Source organism: Aureobasidium subglaciale (assembly GCF_000721755.1).
Source record: "Aureobasidium subglaciale EXF-2481 unplaced genomic scaffold scaffold_11, whole genome shotgun sequence".
In the NCBI taxonomy this organism is placed as follows: Eukaryota; Fungi; Ascomycota; class Dothideomycetes; order Dothideales; family Saccotheciaceae; genus Aureobasidium; species Aureobasidium subglaciale.
Window position 1 is genome coordinate 676,586 of NW_013566984.1, and position 21,312 is coordinate 697,897.

Here is a 21,312-nt window from a genome sequence, read left to right on the forward strand (position 1 = left end):
TTTGGGAAGGCTTCGAGAAGAAGCTTCAGAACGCACTTGGCTCTCCACAAACAAAACAAACGTCACCGCCGGACGGGAATCTAGACCAGCTCCGCGGATTTAATCTCAGATTAGGTTAGAGCTGCCCGTTGCAAACAAGTATTGGTGGGTTGAGGATGTTTTGCGTAATAAAGACTTTTGGAGGACCGTCTTGCCCGGGCTACATTCCTATATTCTATCATATCCAAAGGTGGCGGACGAATTTTGACGACTGAATTCCATGAGGCTCACTTGAAATATACCCCTCTTTTCACCTCCTTACCAGACGGCTGGAAGTGACCACGACTCAGTGACGTCAATTTCTTGAATCGAGCGTGCGTGGTGCATCCTTCAACACTCGACGACGTGTCGCAAATTTTATCTCTAAACATTGATGGCCTCTCTGATGTTTGACGCGTCCTCAGGCTCGCCGGAAACGGACAGACATCTTGGCTTGGTACAGAATGTCAACTGGGCCGCCACATCGATAGGTGCTATTGATGACTGGCCACCGGAGCTTTTACTCTTGTTCCATTTGATTATCTTGGACCCACAGCCCCGGTTGCTTCTCCTTGGATTGGATCATCTGTTGCTATACAATGAAGCCTACGCCGAGCTGGTCGGAGAAAAGCACCCCGCTGCTCTCGGTAGCCCCATTCGAGAAGCCTTTCCCGAAACCTATTCTTTGACATTATCAATAGTGGACGAAGTGATTTCTACTGGAAGAGCTTCTGTTGAAAAGGGCTTCACCATGCCTTCGATGAGAAATGGTTGTCTTATGGAGATTCACATGTCTTGGACCATCGTACCATTTCCTAAGAAAAGCGCACTTACTGGATTTTCTGTCATTCTGCGCGATGAGACGGAGAAAAAAATCTCGGACAGAAGGCTACAGACAATACACAAATTGACGCTTTCACTGAATGCGGCCACGGATGTGTCATCTCTATGGGATACCATACTCGGGAGCTTGTCTGAGAGGTACGTCAAGCTGGTTCGAGATCGATCAGGGGGCCCTGTTTATGCCCTATCTTTGCAATTCATCCAATCCAGGTTCATGTGGGATTTGTCGCTAATTTTCGGTCCGCAATATAGAGAATACGACTGTCCATTTGCGCTTATATACGCCCCTGAGTCCAACACCTTTGTTGATGACGAACTAGTCTTCCAACTGAAAGGCTCAATTGGAGATTTTGAGACCAACGCAGTAGTTGCGAACGTGCTCAACCTGAACGGTACCAGTAAAGATCGTCTCAACCAAAGTCTGAGCTCGGCTGTTGCGTTGGAAGAACCAGTGCTATTGACAACACAAGACGGAAGTCTTCCAGAATCTTGGTCGAAGGCAGCGCATACTCGGGGCTGGGAAGATGACTGCACGGAAGCCTTGGTCCTCCCTCTACAGTCTAATCGCTACCACAAAGTCAGGGCTCTACTCGTTCTAGGAGTGGCCACGAGATCGACCTACGACACTGCGTACAAGACTTGGACCGAGGAGATACGAAGAATCATCGGAAATTCGATACACTCTCTTAGAAAGAAGGAGATCGCAGCTCTGGAGCTCGCCCAACGTGAGAAGAAAGCTAACAACATCAGCCGAGAATACAATCATCTGGTCAAAGTCATGGAACTAAGTGATGTAGGTATTTTCAGCTGCGACAGAGACGGCAATTTACTTCAAGCAAACGAGTCCTGGCATCGACTTTCATCATTTCCTCGTCAAGATGCCCCCGTGCCAGCTTTTGCTTGGCTAGAATCCGTTCATGACGATGACAAAGAATTGGTCATGTCCAACTGGAATAGCATGCTTCAAGGAAAACCAGTCACTGTATGTTTATCCCTATACAATCTTCTCCGTCACTCTGCATGGCGAAGACAAGCTGCGAGAAGGCACATACATCTTCTGGAACGGAGAAGCCTACGAAGAGAGCCAACGCGGCAAACACTCTCAGGAGGCGTTGCTCGCTTCCCAAAAGATGCTGTGATTCAATACAGATGCACGCATGACACAATCAGGACCCCCACAAAGCCACTCCGATTGCTGACTTTTTTATAGTACCAGATGAGATGGAAGCACCCACATCGGCCGGAAGGCAGGTGGATCTTAGCTGTTTGTCTCCCGGTCATGGATGATCACGGAAAGGTTGTCAGTATCGGTAGGAAGATTGAAGTCTCGACATGTATCCAAGCAGTGCTGATGTTGTTACAGCTGGTTGCACAACAGATATCGATGCTCAGAAGCGAGTCGAAAATGATGCTCTCAAAGCATTGCAAGCGCTAGAAAGAGCGAGCGCAAGTGAACAACGGTTCCTTCGATTCACAGCGAGCTCCCCTGTGGCTGTGCATATCCTCGAAATGCCGTCCATGACTTTGAGTTTCTGTAACAGTGCTTGGTTTGAAATGCTAGGTATCACTCCAGTGCCCGTTAGCGAACTGGACTCTTCGTGGGTCGATGGTATCCTCGAACAAGACCTGCCTTTGGTTAGGGAATCCGTCACTCAAATACTTGCCACTCACGAGCCACAAACGACACAATTCAGATTCCGCCGAATGTTTGTCAGTGGTGACGGGCACAGATACCAGTCTTGGGGATCGTCGACGTCTCACCCAGAACTCGATGAAAATGGTGTTGTCAAAGCCATAATGACGACAACCACAGACATCAGCCATTTGAAGTGGGCCGAAGACGTTCAGCGCTCAAGAGTCGAAGAAGCCTTGGAAGCCAAACATCATACAGAAATTTTTGTCGACATGGTGTCACAGCATGTCTAACCTCCTGCCTCTGTTGTATCAACCTCGCTAACTTTTTTGTGTAGTGAGGTATTTGGCTGAACTAGTCGAAATCGCAACAAACTTCGCTAACACCACACAGATCAGAAATCCTCTTGGAGCAGTCGTACATTGTGCAGATGCCATAGACGAGTCCCTAGGAGAGATGCAATCAATCTTGGGCAAGTTGCCTGTCTCTGACGAAAGGGCTGATAAGCGTCTACTCGAATTGGTTGCCAGCAGCGCAGAGGCTGTCAACATCATTACATCATGTTCCAGTCACCAAAAACGGTATGCTTGTATTACGAATATCATGAATTGGTGATGTCTGTACTGACCAAGGTCGTGTAGAATTGTTGATGATCTCCTAACTCTATCGAAACTCGACAGCAACCTCCTCCAGATTAACCAGGCTCCAGTCCGTGCCAAAAGTATCCTGGATGATATGCAACGTCTATTCGAGATTGAGGCTGGTCGCGCTGATATTGAATTGCGTATCCAAGCTGATCCATCGATCGAGGCTATGACAATCGACAATGTCATGCTTGATATCGGACGAGTACATCAAATTTTGGTCAATTTGGTGACTAATGCTTTGAAGTTGTGAGTGGTTCGGCAAGAACATTATGAATCACCAACACTGACCGGATCGCAGCACGAAAGAAAGACCGGAACGAAGGGTCACTATCACGATGGGCACTTCAAACGAGCGCCCTTCGGATGGTCCACTATCTTCCACAATCGACTTTGCATTACCCCATACTCTGAGCGACACAGTTCGTGAGTCTGTAGCGATAGCCACAGGACCAGGTACATTTTACATTTGGTTCAGCGTTATGGACACAGGAAGAGGCATCAAGCCAGAGGAGAAGATCAAGCTATTCTCACGCTTCCAGCAAGCGTCTCCACGCACATACTCCAAATATGGAGGTTCTGGACTTGGTCTCTTCATCAGCAGAGAGCTGGCAGAACTTCAAGGCGGTGAGATTGGTATCGCTACAGAACCCGACGTCGGATCAACTTTTGCCTTCTTCGTCAAGACTCGGACGGCTACACCTCCAGCAGAGCAACGGCTTAAAAACGACCTTTCTATGCGTCCACGCAGCGGTTCTGCTCAGACAAGCTTCAGCAACGAGATCTCTCAGATTCACGTCCTGGTTGCAGAAGACAATCAAGTCAATCAAAAAGTGCTTAAGAGGCAGCTTACCAATAAAGGCTACGTAGTCTGGACAGCAGACAACGGGCAGGAAGCCGTAGAATTCCTCCGTCAAACCCGCTACTGGAACAAAGCCACGCAGAAAGACGGAAAGACTATCACTAACGCCGCTCCAGACAGAGAACTTCATGTCATCCTCATGGATACAGAGATGCCGATCATGGATGGCTTGACAGCAGCAAAGACGATTCGCGAGATGCAAAGATCAGGCGAACTGAGAGGCCATGTGCCTATCTTGAGTGTTTCTGCGAACGCGAGACCCGAACAGACTAGCATGGCTATGGCGGCGGGTATGGATGATTCGATCAGCAAGCCGTTCAGGATTGCGGATTTGACGCCAAAGATTGATCGATTGGCGGATTTGGCTCATGCTAGCTGAGACTAATAATCGCTCGTTTATGAGTCGACTGAATTGGGTCAAACTGCGGTAAGAGGGAGGGCCAAGGTAACGGTGCATATATATCATAGATGCATATGGACGATGCATATAACATGGGCTGGCATACAGCAAAAAGGCGTTTAAGCTTGAATTTTGTAACAACGGCATGCTTCCAAACATTCTTCTGAGTCCGATTTATCTATCCTCCTTATATTTCCAACTCGGTCACACCCACCCTCTTTCCATGACCAGAGCACACTTAGAGAAAATTCGTGCCTTAGGACATTTATGTGTATGTAATGATGTATATATAAACGGGGTGAATTGGAAAAAGTGAAAACATGACGAAGAAAAATGGCAGAACGGTCAAGATGACCGTGAAACTCGGAGCGAAGCTTGTGATGATCCACTGGCCATAGGATCCTGGAGCACGTCGAAGAGGAGGCCCATAGAGAAGACGTAGCTAGCAGTGGAGCTGTCTGTGGGTAAGCCTAGCTGGGCAATGCCACAAACCCCAGTAAATGACCGCACTGACGACTGCAATGAAGAACAAGTGCAATTGCAATGGCATCGATCGTTACATTATCTATATTCTAAATCATCATCTAAGTCTCATGTATAAAGTCGTAAAAAATTCATGCACGGGCAGGTCGCTTGTCCCGGTGATCTACAGTCTTGACGCCGAACGCTTCCATACCATCCTTCATGCCATCACGCAGACCACCAGTAACACCTTGAACCCACCAAAAGATAGTTTTTTCAAGAGCCGTGCCCACTTGGCCGTCGTTCCAGCTACAAACTGTTCTGGCGACCGTCATTGTGTTCTTGCTCAAGGCATTGGCGGTAGTCCATGATTGGTTGAGTAGTTTCTCTGAGATGTGATGCTCTCGTTCATACTGATATGCACCACGACATGTTGTCTGGACATAAGGCCAGAGAAAGGATAGAAGGAAGAAGACTTGTAACACGACCATTGCTACTGCACGATGGAGTATTGTTGGGTCTTTTTCTGGTTGTGCGACCTGGTTGTCATATGACTGGCCTCGAATGAGGACTCCATTGGTAGGCTGCTGCGGTGGGATCATGTCAGACGGCATCGCAGCTCGAAGCCGCAGCGTTTCCTCTTTGGACAGATTGTGTGGTAGACCTCTGAGAACATAACTCGCAGCGTCAACGTATAATTGACGACTAAAGTCTGGATTGGAGGAAAGACTTGAAGAGCCTTGGAGAAGGCTCAAGCCTAAGCAATGAGTATGAGAAAAGAGTGCAACGACTATGCTGCATGGTAATTACCTTGACGCGCAAATTCCCATCTGATTCCTGCTCGCTCATCATGCACAAGGACAGGTGCATCAATAGGTAGCGAACTGGGGGACGTCGGCGGAGTTTCTTGAAAGTCCATATCAGACAAGACTGATGTGAGGGAAGCGATAGGCTCCTGATAGGGCGGAGGAGGGGTTGCTGAGCCAGGTCTTGAGCTCTCTGTGCTTGAGCTCCTTACATGACCGACTAATGCAGCTGCACGGTTGTAGCCCGACAGCGAACGGCGCAAAGAGCGCACCTTTGGCATGGAGTTTTTGATAAGCGGCGGTAGCACAGCGTAGATAAGAGAAGTATTTTCTTCATCACTGCTGTGATCCAGGACGACAGATGCAGGCGCCATTTCTTGTTGAACAAAGCAGAACGAGTAGGGTCAGCCATGGGGTGACTGAGGCAGATATGGAATATATAGTGACATGCTGCGCGGCTACAGACGGAATGCGTTGAGCATCACATGCACGAAGAGACTGACCCCCCAAATGAAAGACAGTTCGGATGTTGAGAGACGCTTGGGACTGGAGGGCCTGCAAAACCAAGCCTGCCTCCGCGTGTCAACATGTGAAAGTGGCCCGAGCTTCGCTGACTGCCGAGTGCGAGGGCACAGTCCTCGGCGCGTCTACAATACGTCACCAACCTGCTGCTTCGACTTTCTTTGGTGCCTTTGAGCATCGAGACTCGTAGACGGCACAGTCAGCTACTCACATGCTCTCCATCACGCTGTCATTGTCATGGGTGTCACTGGCCTGTGGAATGTCGTCCAGCCTTGTGCCCGACCTATCAAAATCGAAACACTAAACAAGAAACGACTCGCCGTCGATGCCTCCATCTGGGTCTACCAATTCTTGAAGGCCGTCCGCGACAAAGACGGCAACGCTCTGAGAAACAGTCATGTCATTGGCTTCTTCCGTCGTATCTGCAAACTGCTCTACTTTGGCATTAAACCTGTCTTTGTCTTTGATGGCGGCGCCCCTGCCCTGAAGCGTGCAACCATCAATGCTCGCAAGCAGAGGAGAGAAGGCAGAAGAGAGGATGCGACTCGCACTGCTGGCAAGCTGCTTGCCCTTCAGATGCAGCGCATTGCCGAGGAAGAGGAGAGCAACCGCAAGCGTGCTACACATGCTGCTCCACAAGACGAGGAAGAGGCACTGCCTGACAATCTGGTCTATGCCGATGAGGTTCTCATGAACCCTCAGGAACGTCAGCAGAACAAGGCTTTCAGAAAGAAGGATCAATACCATCTTCCTGATTTGGGCGTACCTCTTTCCGAGATGGGTGCTCCCAATGACCCAAGAATCATGTCTCTGGAGGAACTCGAGAATTACGCCCGTCAATTCGATACTGGCGAAGATATCAACGTATACGACTTCTCCAAGATTGACTTCGACGGCAGCTTCTTTCTAAGTCTTCCACCTAGTGACCGCTACAACATTCTCAACGCAGCCAGGCTGAGGAGTAGACTCAGAATGGGCTACTCCAAGGATCAGCTGGACACTATGTTCCCTGACCGCATGGCCTTCTCAAAGTTCCAAATCGAGCGCGTCACGGAGCGCAACGACCTCACCCAACGTCTTATGAACCTCAACGGCATGAACGATGATCTCATGTATGGTCTTGACGCTCCAGGCAGAGTAGCTGGTGAAAGAGGAAGGGAATACGTGCTGGTCAAGAACGATGGTGTCGAGGGTGGATGGGCTTTAGGTGTTGTGACTGGAAAGAATGATGGCATCCAGAACAAACCAATCGATGTCGATGCAGCGGAAAAAGAAGCCAATGAAGAGCAGGATGAGGACGACGATGATGAATTCGAAGACGTTCCGATCGAGGGCCTGAATCGGCTCCCGAAAGCCACAGATGCCCAGCAGGAGAAGACACTTGGCGTGGAGATGGCCAAACGAAGACAAGCTTTCTACCGATCGAAGAGAAGTGCTCCTCGGAGGCGAGCCAAAGCACCTCATTCACGTAAGCCAGCAGAAGCTGAAGCTGAAGGCTTATTTGTAGAGGATGACCATGACGCCGTTTTGGAAGTCGATGATGAAGAAGGCAGTGCCTCTGATGATGAAGAGCTTCAGCGAGCTATCGCCATGTCTATGCAAAACGAAGACGCCGAGCCTGAAGCTGAGCCGGCTGAGGACGAAGAGAAAGAAGACTGGCTTGATACGTTCCAGCAGTCTCGCGCTGATGAGAGTCGTCCCATCCCACGTGGTAGAGGACAGGCCATTGCGCATATCGTAAACAGTCGAGCTGGTAAGGCAGTACCTATTGCATCAGCTTCGAACAATGACGGCGATATCTTGGACCTTGAGACTGCTGAGACAAGCTCCTGCAACGACGCTGGATCCAGGCCTGCTGCTTTTGGTGAAGAAAGTGACGATAGCGAAGATGATATGGATTTTCAGGCTGCACTTGCCGAGTCACGCAAGACGAAGTATCAATCTAAGCAGCCACCAAAGATCAGACCTGCGCCACCCGTCAGCTCAGCACCCGCGACGGCCGTTCAGGATCCTAGAAACGCTGGCGGGTTTTCCGGTCCTCTACCCTTCGAAAAGCTAGATCTTGGTAGTTCTCTGCTCGGCAAAAAGAAGATGGAGAAAGCACAAGAAGAAATGGCAGGCGGATTCGAAAGAGACAATACTGGTCCAGACAAGAAGGACAAGTCTGGACCGATGCCACCATGGTTTGCAGGAGACCTTGACGCCAATATTGCCAAACAAAATGCACTCGAACGCGACGACTGGCAAAAGACCAAAGCATATAACGAAGAGTTCCAATTTGCTAGCGTACCAGTTCTGGGTCGGCGCTCATCCGGTGAAGTGATTGATCTGGACTTCGAAGAGTCACAGCCTCGAGACGCAAGTCAACAAATCATCGACATCTCAGACGGAGAAGAGGACAAAGCTACTACACCAGAGCCTATAGACCTCAGTGTAGTGGAACCACCTGCTATGGGAGACTTGGCAGATCGTGTCCGAGCCGCGCCTCCTGTTTTGAGCGAACTTGAAAAAGAGAAGGTTGAGCATTCGGATACACCGATCATTAGTCGCGAGGACAAAGAAGCATCGCCCACAGACGAGAAGTTTGCCGCGCCAAAGCAGTCTGCACCGACAGTAACGCCTGCGAAGAACAATCCTTTCGCGGAGGATGATGAAGACGATGAGAATATGGAGTGGGAACAGGTCGACAATCAGCAGACTAACCTAGAGCAAAAGCCGTCAGCAACGATTGAGCCTCAAGCAGCAAAGGACCCCTCTCCAGAGTCTTCACCGAAGTCCATCGAGCAGCCTCCAGCAGAAGTCACAAGGGAGCCTACGAAATCGCCGTCTCCAGACTTCGAAAATGTAGACATTCCTGATCAGCCCCAGGAGTTGCCACAGGAAGTTGAGGAACAGATCACAACACAAACGGCCATCGATGCCGTTCCTGGATCTGTGTCTGGCACGGCAGATCAAAATCTGTCTGCAGAAACTGCAGCTGATGAGTTTGGTTACTATTCTGACTCTGAAGACGATGAACTCCTTCGTCAACTCGCTACTGAAACAGAAGAACATGCTCGTTTCGCTTCCTCATTGAACCACAAGACACAACAGCAGAATATTGAAGAATATGAACGTGAGTTGAAACAGCTTCGTACTCAACAGAAGAAGGACAGACGTGATGCCGATGAAGTGACGCATGTCATGATTCAAGAATGTCAACAACTTTTGAAGTTGTTCGGTCTGCCTTACATCACCGCGCCCATGGAAGCCGAAGCGCAGTGTGCAGAACTTGTCACCCTTGGGCTGGTGGATGGCATCGTTACCGATGATTCGGATTGTTTCCTTTTCGGAGGCACTCGCATCTACAAGAACATGTTCAACCAGGCCAAGTTTGTGGAGTGCTACTTGACTTCCGACTTCGAGAAGGAATTCGATCTGACACGACAAAAGATGATTGGTATCGCTCAACTTCTTGGCTCAGATTATACCGAAGGCTTGCCCGGTGTGGGTCCAGTCACAGCTCTCGAGATTCTGTCCGAGTTTCCCAACCTCAACGACTTCCGCGACTGGTATAACGCCGCTCAGATGAATCAGATACCAAAGTCTGAAGATGCCGCAAATCCATTCCGCAAGAAGTTCCGCCGTCAAGTGAACAAACTCTTCCTACCCTCCAACTTCCCTGACCCGAGAGTGGAAGCCGCGTATCTGCAGCCGGATGTCGACAACGATCCTTCTGCTTTCCAGTGGGGTGTGCCTGATCTAAGTGCTTTGCGCAGTTTCCTGATGGCTACTATTGGCTGGAACTCTGAGCGTACTGACGAAGTCCTCGTTCCTGTCATCAAAGACATGAATCGCAGACAAGCAGAAGGCACACAAGCCAACATCACAGCCTTTTTCGATGGTGGTGTTGGAGCTGGTGCTTACGCGCCGAGACAGAGGATTGAACAGGGTAGTAAGCGTATGGGTAGCGCACTCGGTCGTATGGCAAAGGCAGCGAAGAAGAAGAGAAAGAGTGGTGATGCTGTAGAGGACGAGGATGAATATACCGAGACTGCTGAGACTGAGAAGCCAGCACCTAAGAAAAAGGCAAAGAAGAACAATTCGAAGCGATCGGCTGCTGCTACTGCTTCGGCGGACGTCTAGATAATCAGTAATAAGACCTATAATGATGCTCTTCTCAACGAACAACCTCAACATCTAAAAATTATTGTGTATTTTTACAGCTGCAAAAGAAGGTCAAAAACGGTCATGGAGAGAGGTCGTATCAACAAGATGTACACTAGCCCGAGGTCAAACTCAATGCGTTCTCCAGCATCGTGCTTCTGCTAGAATCAACCTGTAAAAAGGCAAGAACATTTGTAGACTTCGAAGGTTGTATGCTGAAAGACCGGTCTGGAAGGTATTTCCTTCTGATGACTACCCCTGAACTAAGCTGTAAGAATGCATGAACCTTTTGTTGAAAAGGCATGATTGTTGGGGGAGCGTAGATGTTCTTGCCTCTCCCTGGACAGTCTTCTTGTTTCTGGAAATGATTGTGCATTTTTACAGCCTGATTTTTTATAAATGTGTTCATCTCGGAGAGTGAGGTCATGAGCTCTCCACGATCGATGTAATTGCAAAATACTGCTGTGAAAAGCCATAAACTTTTGTTGAAAATGAGTCGTTGTCGACGGAGAGCAGCGAATTTGGGCTCTCCACTGACATGCTTGTGTTTTTTTGAATTTGATTTTACCTTTTTACAGCACAATTTTGAGTGGAGCACGATGGTGGAGAGCTCCTGTTTAATAGTACGTATAGTGCACTTGGTGTCTCTTACCACATACTTTTAGGCGTCCTCACAGCTATTGTACCATAGTGCAGCAAACATATCGGAGCGAAAAAAAAACAGCCCGTAGGCTGAATCATTGATGGTGGTACACTCCTAATCCCGTACCATATACACCTAGGTAGCAGGAGCCATAGCAGCAGCAGCGGTGGCAGCATCTCTGCAGAGCTTACACTCGCAAACCTCCTCCACCTCCACGTAGTTGTCGTCCCTGACCTCACCCTCCACATCATCCTCATAGCTGTCTCTACCCATCATCCAGTTGATGTGCTTAACGAGCTGCACAAACGACGAGAAGGGTCTGCCACTAGGGTGGCCCGAGAGGTGAGGATCGCCTGTACGGCTACCATTGGCGATGGTGCGAGGGACTCAGGTCAAGTGGTAGCCTCTAGGGACACCACCGGGGGCGATTGTGATGGGGGTTCCTATATTGATCGTTAGGATATTGTGTAGATAGGATAAGGAGGGAATGGGTATATAGTAACGTACGGCCGGTAAGCGCTTCGGCCAGATCGTCTAGGAACTTTTGAGTCTCCGCGGCGGTGGCAGCCCTATGTCTTGTGTGTGCGGCGGGGCCAGCATTAGGGTTACCGTCGCTGTTGAGGAGAGCGAGGTATAGAGTGTAGGTGGCCATGATATCGTTGTTATAGAGGGTATGTATGGTCGGTAGAGAAGTCGTGGTCACGTGCGATGGTCTGTGTCAAGGCAGAATGGAGTTTTATGCCTATACCGAGCCTATTGATCGCCAAGGCGATAACTAAGCGATGCCTGACGGTAGGCTGAATGCTCAGTGAGGTTCCATTGGAGCTATTGTAGCGGTACGGGGTTTGAAAGACAATAGTAGACGTGATAACAACCAGCTTTATTCTAGCATGCCGGCGAGCATTTCTTTGACCATAATTACATAACGAGCATTCATAGACTACTGCTTTAAGCAAAGCCCTTGAGGACACAGGCCTCTGCGTTGAGGATAGAAGAGCCAGCAGCACCGATAACAGCTATTGCGGGTTAGTATCTCGTCGAGACATCGGAGGTACGAAGTGACTTACTGTTGTGGCTGAGAGCAACGAACTTGATGTCGAAGATACCGCTCTCGTCCTCACGGACTCTACCAACGCTGACAGCGTAACCTCTGTCGGTCTCTCTGTCGAGTCTGGGCTGAGGACGATCAGGCTCGTCCATGACAACGATGGCCTTCTCGGGGGCGGAAGGGCATCCAAGCTTCTGAGCATCTGAGACATAGTCGCGCATGGCTTGCTTGACCTCCTCGGCACTGGGAGCGGGTCTTCTCTCGAAGCGGAGCGAGACACAAGCGGTGTGACCGTCCAGGACGGGGACTCTGTTGCAGGCGGCGGAGATTCTGAGGTCGCTCTGGTCCGAGAAGCCAGTGACGTCCGAGTTGACCTGACCGAGAATCTTCTGGGCTTCGGTCTCGAGCTTGTCCTCCTCACCCGAGATGAAGGGGACGACGTTGTCGATGATGTCCATGCTGCTGACACCAGGGTAGCCAGCACCCGAAACAGCCTGCATTGTGACGACCGAGACCTGGTTGATGGGACCGAACTTGGCCTGAAGAGCGGCGAAGGGGATGACAATGCCAATGACGGCACAGTTGGAGTTGCAGACCAGGAAACCCTTGTTCAGGCCGTAGTGCTTTCTCTGGTGGTGGACGACATCCAGGTGGGGAAGGTTGACGGTGGGCACGACCAGGGGCACCAAGGGGTCGCGACGGTAGTTCTTTGCGTTTGAGAAGACGGCGAGCTCAGACTTGAGGAAGGCCATCTCGACCTCGCCAGCGACGTCACTGTCCAGACCGGAGAAGACCATGTCGCAGTCGGCAAACTGATCGGGGGTGCACTTTCTCACAACCAGCTCTCCCAGCTCCTTTGACATGGGCAGCGACTGCTTCCACTTGACGGCATCCTTGTATTTCTTGCCTGCCGAGCGCTCAGAGGCACCGACGGCGTGGAGGGTGAAGTGGGGGTGGAGGGCGAGCAGGAGGATGAATCTTTGGCCGACAGAGCCAGTGGCTCCCAACACACCTGAACACCGTAATATTAGCCTTGTTTGGAGTCAATGCACTTCAGGTGTTACCAACCGCACTTCTTCTTGGGGAAGTCACGAGCCTTCTCTGTAAATGTGCTGACGTCCATGTTTGCGCAAGTGTGGTGTCAAAGGGAAGGAGCACAGTAAACACCTGCCCCTCAATGACTCTGCACGCGCTGCTGCTCTCCAAAAATTCGTCCGATGACGCAGCCACCTCCGAAACCGCTCACTCACCAGCGCGTCGCGCAATTGCCAGTCCTTCACTGATCATACTGTGTCTTTCGATAACCATCCGATGCCAGTCTCAATCAGTACTCACGCGGATATTATGTTCTACTTAGATGACGCGTTCTTCCGACGGGCATATCACATTTCGACCTCCCTATCTCGGCGGTATATCGTCAGGGTCATCCCCTCGATATTGTCTTTGACATGATATGCAGTCATATAGGTCCAACAATACCTACTGTAAGCTCAAACATGGTATCAATGGCAAGAAATGGGCTCTTCGTGAGTCATATGTGAATTGCGGGATGGTCGAGACGATGATGGTGAAGAAAACAACCCCTGGGTTTTTCCGAGGCCTCAAATACAAGGCATCTATTTCATATCGTTCACGTTCACACCATCTTGTCCCGAACTTGCAGAACAGTTTATCAAATGTCAAGAACCACAGAAAGAGAGATCTCTTCGTGTTTCAAAGGGGTTCTCCCCCTTCTTCGATGATCAGAAGAGAGCAATAACAAGCTGTAGCGGCGCAAAGTCTTATTTCATGTCGGCAAATCTCACGCGGGAAGTTATGGAGAAGACGCATTTCGATGCCATCGCTTCAAAGACAGAGAGGTTCGTGCCTGGAGTCAACTACAAGTATAAAGCACTTTGCATGCGGGGAGGGAGTATGGTCGCTATATTCTGAATATCGAGGCGTGGATAAGGTATGCTTAGCCGTTGCCTGTCATAAAATAGAAGGGTCCAATGCGGAAGTGGAAAAACTCGAGATTTCAGAAGCCTCCCCTTTCTCTCATATCCTGGCAGTCAACCATCTCTTTTCTCAACGGAAATACGTGTCGCCATCACTGGGTGTTCCAGCAGCACAGCTCACCTGTACTCGACCAAGAATAGTGTTGTTGTCGCCTACGTCGCCGCCAAAATGACGTTTGGAGCTCGCGGCTCCAATTTCGTCCCCTGGGCTCGGATTTTGTTTTTGTATTATATTCTATTTCAGCCAGTGTGCCTCCATCCAAGGAAGCGTGGCCGAGTGGTTATGGCGCTGCATTCAAGTGAAAGGTCTAACAGCCAATAGCTTCCTGTATAAAATACAAGGCATCGCAGTAACGTAAGTTGCGTGGGTTCGAATCCCGCCGCTTTCAACATCTCTTTTACTTTTGCTGCCTTGGGCTGTGTCGGATTGTGCAAGTGGGAACCAGGTGGAGAGGCTTCTTTTGGTTGGAGTTCGGAGCACAGCGATGACAGCCGGAGGAGACCGGGATAGCTCAGCTGATCTGATACAAACTCCAATTTCTCCAGGTCTCCTTGAGCGCAAGACTTACCATGTTATCGACCGAAAGATGCGTCGCAGAAAGAGCAGGCTTTATGACCGCTCAGTGCTTTTGTTTGCTCAAGAGTACTCATCAGCACGCATTCCCAAATTGAAAGAGCCCGATCATTGGATTATCCGTCGTTCTGTCATGGCGAAAGACTAACCACCCGTGCCCATAAGAAGAGACTCGATCCGCTGGATCTAATATGTCGTTGATTGACAAGCAAAATCAGTGTGCTGACGCGCCAAGTACAACATCCAGGGAAGGACGAGATGGTATGATAAAACATCGACACTTTTGACCTTACAATAGGACTGTGGCCTATCCGGATTCCATTAGTCGGATACCTCAACCTCTTGCACGGCAAAGCTACGATGGTTAGGACATCACTCTTCTACGTTCGCGAGCTTTGATATTTGGGCAGGAAGAGCACATGCCTTCGAGGGTTATCATACAGTCACATAGCACAACTCGATACGATAGGAAGTCTGTCTACATGGAGCAACGGCTGAAAAATTTGGTACAAGGTTTATGTAATGACGTGAAGGAGTGAACCAACGCTAAGAAGAAGCAAGAACGCAAGCATTTAAGGAGTTAACCAGCACTGAGAAGGAGCAAGAATGCAAGTATGGAGGAATCAACCAACAATGAGAGTAAGGGGAGATGAAGGAGTTAATCAACAGTGAGAGGGAGGGAATGAAGGAGTTGACCAACAGTAAGAGGAAGAGAGGAAAAGACATAACTCAGTCAGAGTCAGAGGTGTACTGGCAGGAGGGATCCTGACTGTTCTGCGACTGGAAGCCGGAGAACCCAACCGGCGGGACATAGTCTCCATCCTCTGTTTGTGCCATAAGGAGACTCCTTTCTTCAAGGTCCTGAATGACCTGCGCGCGGATGGGTGGACGCGGTGGCACCATGTATGCTCGTGGAGAGGCGCGGAAGCCATCTGGGAACCAGTCGGACTTGGCAAGGAGCTCATCTCTCGACAGTCCCTTCCAGTCAGTTCTGACCAGAGTATCTGGCATTGGCGACGGGACAACACCGCTAGCATTTGGAGCGTCGCTCCTCTCAAAGTCAGGCAAAGTGTGGCCCTCTGCGCGGCGCCTCATCACCTGCCTCCACAGCTGGTCGTTGTAGCTGCTGTCGGCGAGTTTGGTCCGTCAAAGTGACGGCACTCTGAGCAGGGGTTCTTGTCACCCTCACGTCCTGCTTTGTCACACTGTATCATGTCAGTGCGTGTAACAGAAGTCTGATGATTGAATCACTTGTATCCGCTCTGCAGACATCTCATGCAGGCCACGTGTGTGTCGTCGGGCACCGCGAAGTCGAGGACCGCAGCGCTGTATGGATCGAGGTTGGGGTGATGCTCACGAGGACATTCTCCATCGTCTCCTGCGCATCGGCCCACCTGCCAGTTGAGACAGAGCTGGCGGTCTACAATCTCCCAGAATTGTACTTGATCATGAGCCATAGCTTTTGCGTGAATGTGTGTGTGTTTGTGTGTGATTCGACGCGTCTGCGCAAGGCTGCGTTGAATGTGTGGATGGGGAGGTACGATAGGTAGGAAATGGCTAGGTCGCGTTGAAATTGGGCTTCGCTTCACTTGTAATATCTGATTACCTCCTTCCCATTTTCGAAACACGGTGACGCTAGTAGCTGCCTCAAGGCACAACAATTTCTGAACCTCAAGCGATCTCATCGAGATACTTCGTGTCAATGACTCCCTGAGCTAGGCTTGCGGATACGAGATGTGATTGTGCCTTTCTACAGCTCATCAAGGTGTTGCGCAAGCAAGCAAGCAGAGTTACTGACAGTTTCTCAGTAAGAGTGTCGCTTCTTGTCACTCTGGATTGGGTTGAGGTCATGATATTCACCGCTACAGACTCTCGTGAGAATACCGTGGTTCCTCGTCCTTCATTGGCTCCTTGATTCCTCATCTTTCCCGCATTCTAGGTTCGGCTGAAGATACTGGTAGTCACTGTAGAGATCGAGACCGATAGCCGGCAGAGTCCAGAATAGAGAGAGACAAGCGGCTCAACTGATCTGATACATTCTGAAACGCTAGGAAACCAAGCTCGTTTCCTCGTGCTACAGACGGGTCCAGGAACAACGACTCAACGTAGAATGTGGCACATGACTGGCCTTGAGGTAAAAACGGCCGTGCTACAAAGTACGATCGTCGCAAGTGTCGAGGGTATGGTCACATGGCAAACAGTGTCCGAATTCATTCGCTACGCAAAGGGAATATAACACATCGTTTGCATTTTAAGCGAGTGTATGTAAAGAGGAAGAGAAAAAGGGAGTCTCATTCGCTCCCAAAGCAGATTCCTGAAGGCAATCCGAAAGCCCCATGCCCATGTGTGTGCTCCGATGCCAGAAAGTCATGAAGAAAAAAAAGCCCATTCGTCGGTTGAAAGTTAAGACATGAAGTGAAAGTGATTAACAGTCACAAAGAAGCGAAGGTAGTGTGTAAAGAATCAGAAAGAAGACGCCGTTGCCTGATGCTTGGGGTTGTAATGAGGGTGTACCAAGGAAGAAACATGTCCTGCATGCTGGGTTGGAAGAAGAAGAAAAGCAATGATCGAGCTTGCCAACCTGGTGACAAAGGGCTCTTAGACGAGAAGGTGGTTGTGGTTGCGAGTCTGCTTGGCGTGAAGGCGGATGAAGTCGCGCTTGGCCTTCGAAGAACCACTCTGCTGGTACACGTGGACGTAGTTGACAGCCCAGTAGGCATCCTTGAAGGAAGAAGGGTTGTTGGCGACAAAGTCGACGCATGATGAAGCAGAGCAGCCGTCACCGTAGAAGGTCTCGCCAGCCCAGGTACCGCAGAAGGTAGTGTCGAAGACAATGGCGTGGTTGTAGAAGTACTTGTCGAGATCACAACCGCGGAAGTTGGCCATGGGCTGACCGAACTTGCTGACGTCGGGCTTGCCGTTTCTAATAGACGAGGGGATGTTGTTGCGGGGGAAGAACCAGACGTTGATGTGCTGGGAGGTCCACTCCATGGCGTAGACGCCACCGCCAATCTTATTGAAGCCGGAGCCAGCGGTGGAGCTCGAAGGAGAAAGGAAAGCGCAACCAGCGCCGTCACCAGCAGACTATGATTTGTTAGCTTGAGCGCGCATTTACATGGATGCACAAGAGACATACCGAGCAGTCAGAGCCTTGGATTCTGCCACTCTGAGAAGTACCAGAGATGGAACAGCCAGGCATGGTGTGGCCAGAGACCTTGTTCTGTTGACCGAGATTGGCAAACTCGATGATGTCGATCTCGCCGGACTCAGGCCAGTTGCCAGACTGACCGAAAGTCCAGAAAGCAGGCCAAACACCGCATGAGCTCTGTGGCATGTGCTGGATGTCGGCGATGAAGAGACCATGAGTGAAGCTGTCCTTGCTGGTCATGCGCACAGAAGTGCGACCGCCATTGGAACCGCTGGGGTCCAGGTGGGTGTAGGCGTCGACGCCCCAAGTAGGAATACTCTTGTTCCAGATGAGACCGTACTCGACAGCGTGATCATGCGATACGTAGTTAACGAAGCCCTGGGTGGGATCGGCGCCGGTGAAGAAGTCGAACTGGTTGTAGAAGTTGTTGCCCGAGAAGTCCTTGACGAGTTTGTAGTTGGTAGCCGACACCAGGCCGGCGAGGAGCAAACTGCCCAGAGGGAGTGATGAGCGCATCTTGGTCAACAAGATAGTGTGGTAATGTGGTAAAGAGAGTTGTTGTTGTTGTTGTTGTTGTGGAGAAGAAGAAAGCGAGGAGCGAGAAGGAAAGTAAAGGAGTGACTGAAGGTAGAAATCTTTTGACGAATACAAAGCAAAAGTTCCGCTTGGTAGAAGTGAGGGAAAGGAAAAAGAGTTTATACTGAAGGGCATCACATGCATACGATCACACTTGAAACACAGGGCTAAAGTGAGGGACAAACAGGAAGGAACACCTTTCTAGAGCCGTGCTAGATGCTATGCCGTTCCAACAGGGCGTCACACGTGGCGTACTCGAACAAACCACAGAGGGCCATTAGTTGAGCCTCTGGGAGTGATATCGTTTGCTGCACGATTCGCATAGCTGCATGACTGTACAAACAAGCTTTTAGGCTGTGTGGAGACGCCATGGGACGACCGCCCACCAGGTAAAAGAACGATTTCTGCGCAACGACTTCTGAAACTTGACTGTGAGGGTGTGAGGAAGGCGCATGACAGATTGAATCAGGGGAAGATGTGGGTGCACCGAGGAATCGTTATGCAGGTGCAGAATTTAAAAGTAGGAAAGGGCTCCCTGCAGCAACAGCCCCGCCCTCTCCAAGGAAAGCGACAGAAGGAAACAAGCATGTCAAATGCACAGAAGGTGACAGGGTATGGAGGAGTACGAATAGGGAGGCAGGAAGTACAGGACGAACAAAGGATACCAAACGGCAGTCAAGATGGGTCGGCAGCGGCTAACTACCTGATGGCCAATCGTTGCAGTCTACTGGATATGCAGATATGCATTGCGGCGACTCTAGTCAAGCAGCTCCGCCTAGGGCCGACGTAGGCAGTCCAAGATGGGTCGATGACATTGCCGAAGTGCCGCAAACCAAACAGGCAAGAAAGCGACATGTCAAAGAGCAAGGCTCCAGATCACTTGGACCAGTTTGACAGCGTGTCAGTCACTTGACGTTGAAGCTGGTCAAGGGCAAGAGGATGCGAGTCGGGGATCGGCGTTGTGCTTGGCATGTCCGTCTCGTGGTCGGGCCGGGTGCGCGTGCTCGGACAACTTTTTTGTTCTTTCTCCATTCCACAACGACGTTTCTGTACATATGCACATATGCAAACCACCATGCCCAAAAGAAAGAGAGATGGCTCGGAGGCGTCTGCCAGTGACGCAGAAGGTGTAGAAAGTGGTGTCAGCATCCGCCAGCACAGAGTGCAACACAAGCTCGAGTATGCCCACAAGCAGCTTGCGCGTGCCTTCAAAACGGCAAAGGGTTTCGAGGCGCAAAAGTCTGGAAGACGGCGCAAGACTGCTGGTGCAAAGAGTGATGAAAAAGAGGTCGCGCGCATAGAAGGCGAGACTGCTGCTTTGAAGGTGGGTCGTTTCTGACGTATCTCTTTCCGGTTTCTCTTCGTTCTTCTGCTCTGTTCTTCCTCCCGCTGGTGCTAGAAGCTGTCATGCACTAGCTGTAGAAATGCAGGATACTCTCAGAAAGGCTAGAGTCTCCAAAGGAGAGCGGCTGCTTACGTTGTTTACAGACTCTGGATCTCGCCGCTACCTCACGCAACTACCTCCACAAGTCTCTGATCAAATTCAAAGCAGTCGCAGAATCACCCGACCTACCCAAGGCTGTACTGGCTCCTCCTCCGCCGATCAGCGATATCTCCAAGGCCAACGTTATTGCCCGACTGTGTAACTCGAACCCTGTCAAGGAAGCCCTGCCTCCGTTGCTCAAGGACATTCAAAAAGCCCTTGGTGTTGAGGTCAAAGATGTGAAAGAAGGGAAGAAGAGGCTGAGAGCAAAGGACATTGAGAAGCAGAAACAGGAGGAGCAAGCAAAAACACAACCACCGAAGTCGTCACGTCATGCAGCAGAGCCTGAATCTGGCGATATTAGTATGGGAGAACCAAACGACGAGAGCGATATCGAACAGCGCACAAAGCGCAAACAAATTCCGGAGAGCACTGGGAACGGCAGTGATGACGAGTTCGCAGAATTCGACGACAGGCTGGCGGGCTCGTCCGACAGCGAAGATGAAGCACAAAGCGACAACGAAGCAGTACCGACGAAGGGTAAAGCATCGCGCGCCGCAGCATTACGAGCTGCCCTCGGCGACATTTCACAATCGGCATCTGTTTCACCCTCTCCGTCGCCATCACCATCACCCTCACGGTCACCTTCACCTGAATCAGACGCTCCGCCAGTTAGAGCTACCAAAGCCGGTACATCGGCGTTTGTGCCTTCCCTTACCATGGGTGGCTACTGGTCTGGCTCCGAGTCTGAAGCCGAGGATTTCGAAGACGGACCACCGAAGAAGAATAGAAGAGGTCAAAGAGCGCGTCAGGCTATCGCTGAGAAAAAATTTGGCAAGAGCGCAAAGCATTTGCAAAACCAGGAAAAAGCAAACAAAAGTGATAGAAACTCTGGATGGGACGCCAAACGAGGCGCGACTGATAGAACTGGCCCGCGTGGAGCTCGCGGTGCCCCTAGAGGCCGCTTTGAGAGACCAGGGCAGGATCGGGGAGTCAGAGGTGACGCTGCTGAGCCGCCAAAGAAAAAGCACAGAGATGACCAGGGTCCTATTCATCCTTCATGGGAAGCTGCGAAGAAGGCCAAGGAAGCAAAGAAAGTCACAGCAGTCTTTGAGGGCAAGAAGATTTCTTTTGACTGATGAGCGATAAATGCTTCATGGATCGCGCCTGCCTCCAGACATCGTTTATGAAGCTGCATCAGACGTTGAGTCGGTCTGCCAATACTTCGGGGAGCAGCGTGCGGTCAATGAAAACAACATCTTCCGTCCCATGCATTGCCGCCATGATGTGCTTTACTGATTTGAATCGTTTATCTGTCACTCTGTAAGCAAGCACATGCAAAAAGGCAGTGCTCAACTGCTCACATAATCCAACAGCTTGCCAAGTCGGATGCGATAAGAAATGACTGCAGCGGGATCTTCTGTTGAGGTCAAACATGACTTCTCCTTGAATCAGAACCCCACTGAACTCCGCAAATGTTTGAGACTACACGCGAGATTTTTCTTGC

General features: G+C 50.4%; 6 protein-coding genes across 6 annotated transcripts; 3 read left to right on the top strand and 3 right to left on the bottom strand.

The window, feature by feature from the left end:
* Positions 1-212: 212 nt before the first annotated feature.
* AUEXF2481DRAFT_40440 (uncharacterized protein) lies at positions 213-4,627 on the top strand. Its single transcript, XM_013488100.1, has 7 exons — positions 213-999; positions 1,114-1,843; positions 2,072-2,171; positions 2,225-2,782; positions 2,886-3,075; positions 3,136-3,387; positions 3,440-4,627. Exons 1-7 carry the CDS (start codon positions 413-415, stop codon positions 4,377-4,379), a joined length of 3,357 nt encoding a protein of 1,118 aa, XP_013343554.1. The 5' UTR covers positions 213-412; the 3' UTR covers positions 4,380-4,627.
* A 312-nt stretch (positions 4,628-4,939) lies between these two features.
* On the bottom strand, positions 4,940-6,097 carry AUEXF2481DRAFT_40441 (uncharacterized protein). The gene is made up of 2 exons (XM_013488101.1): positions 5,673-6,097; positions 4,940-5,619 (listed from the first exon to the last, which is right to left on the bottom strand). Exons 1-2 carry the CDS (start codon positions 6,040-6,042, stop codon positions 5,015-5,017), a joined length of 975 nt encoding a protein of 324 aa, XP_013343555.1. The 5' UTR covers positions 6,043-6,097; the 3' UTR covers positions 4,940-5,014.
* A 248-nt stretch (positions 6,098-6,345) lies between these two features.
* Positions 6,346-10,521, top strand: AUEXF2481DRAFT_40443 (uncharacterized protein). Its single transcript, XM_013488102.1, has one exon. It carries the CDS (start codon positions 6,428-6,430, stop codon positions 10,313-10,315), a length of 3,888 nt encoding a protein of 1,295 aa, XP_013343556.1. The 5' UTR covers positions 6,346-6,427; the 3' UTR covers positions 10,316-10,521.
* Positions 10,522-11,927: 1,406 nt separating this feature from the next.
* AUEXF2481DRAFT_47137 (uncharacterized protein) lies at positions 11,928-13,150 on the bottom strand (the record flags this gene model as incomplete). The annotated part of the gene is made up of 3 exons (XM_013488122.1): positions 11,928-11,995; positions 12,047-13,039; positions 13,096-13,150. The coding sequence occupies 3 exons, from the start codon at positions 13,148-13,150 to the stop codon at positions 11,928-11,930; spliced, it is 1,116 nt and encodes a 371-aa protein (XP_013343576.1).
* Positions 13,151-17,136: 3,986 nt separating this feature from the next.
* On the bottom strand, positions 17,137-18,262 carry AUEXF2481DRAFT_73546 (glycoside hydrolase family 16 protein; the record flags this gene model as incomplete). The annotated part of the gene is given in 3 exon segments (XM_013488155.1): positions 17,137-17,682; positions 17,731-17,756; positions 17,776-18,262. The coding sequence occupies 3 exon segments, from the start codon at positions 18,260-18,262 to the stop codon at positions 17,197-17,199; spliced, it is 999 nt and encodes a 332-aa protein (XP_013343609.1). The 3' UTR covers positions 17,137-17,196.
* Positions 18,263-19,202: 940 nt separating this feature from the next.
* On the top strand, positions 19,203-21,120 carry AUEXF2481DRAFT_239678 (uncharacterized protein). The gene is made up of 3 exons (XM_013488242.1): positions 19,203-19,646; positions 19,811-20,318; positions 20,433-21,120. Exons 1-3 carry the CDS (start codon positions 19,293-19,295, stop codon positions 20,942-20,944), a joined length of 1,374 nt encoding a protein of 457 aa, XP_013343696.1. The 5' UTR covers positions 19,203-19,292; the 3' UTR covers positions 20,945-21,120.
* The last annotated feature ends 192 nt before the right edge of the window (positions 21,121-21,312 follow it).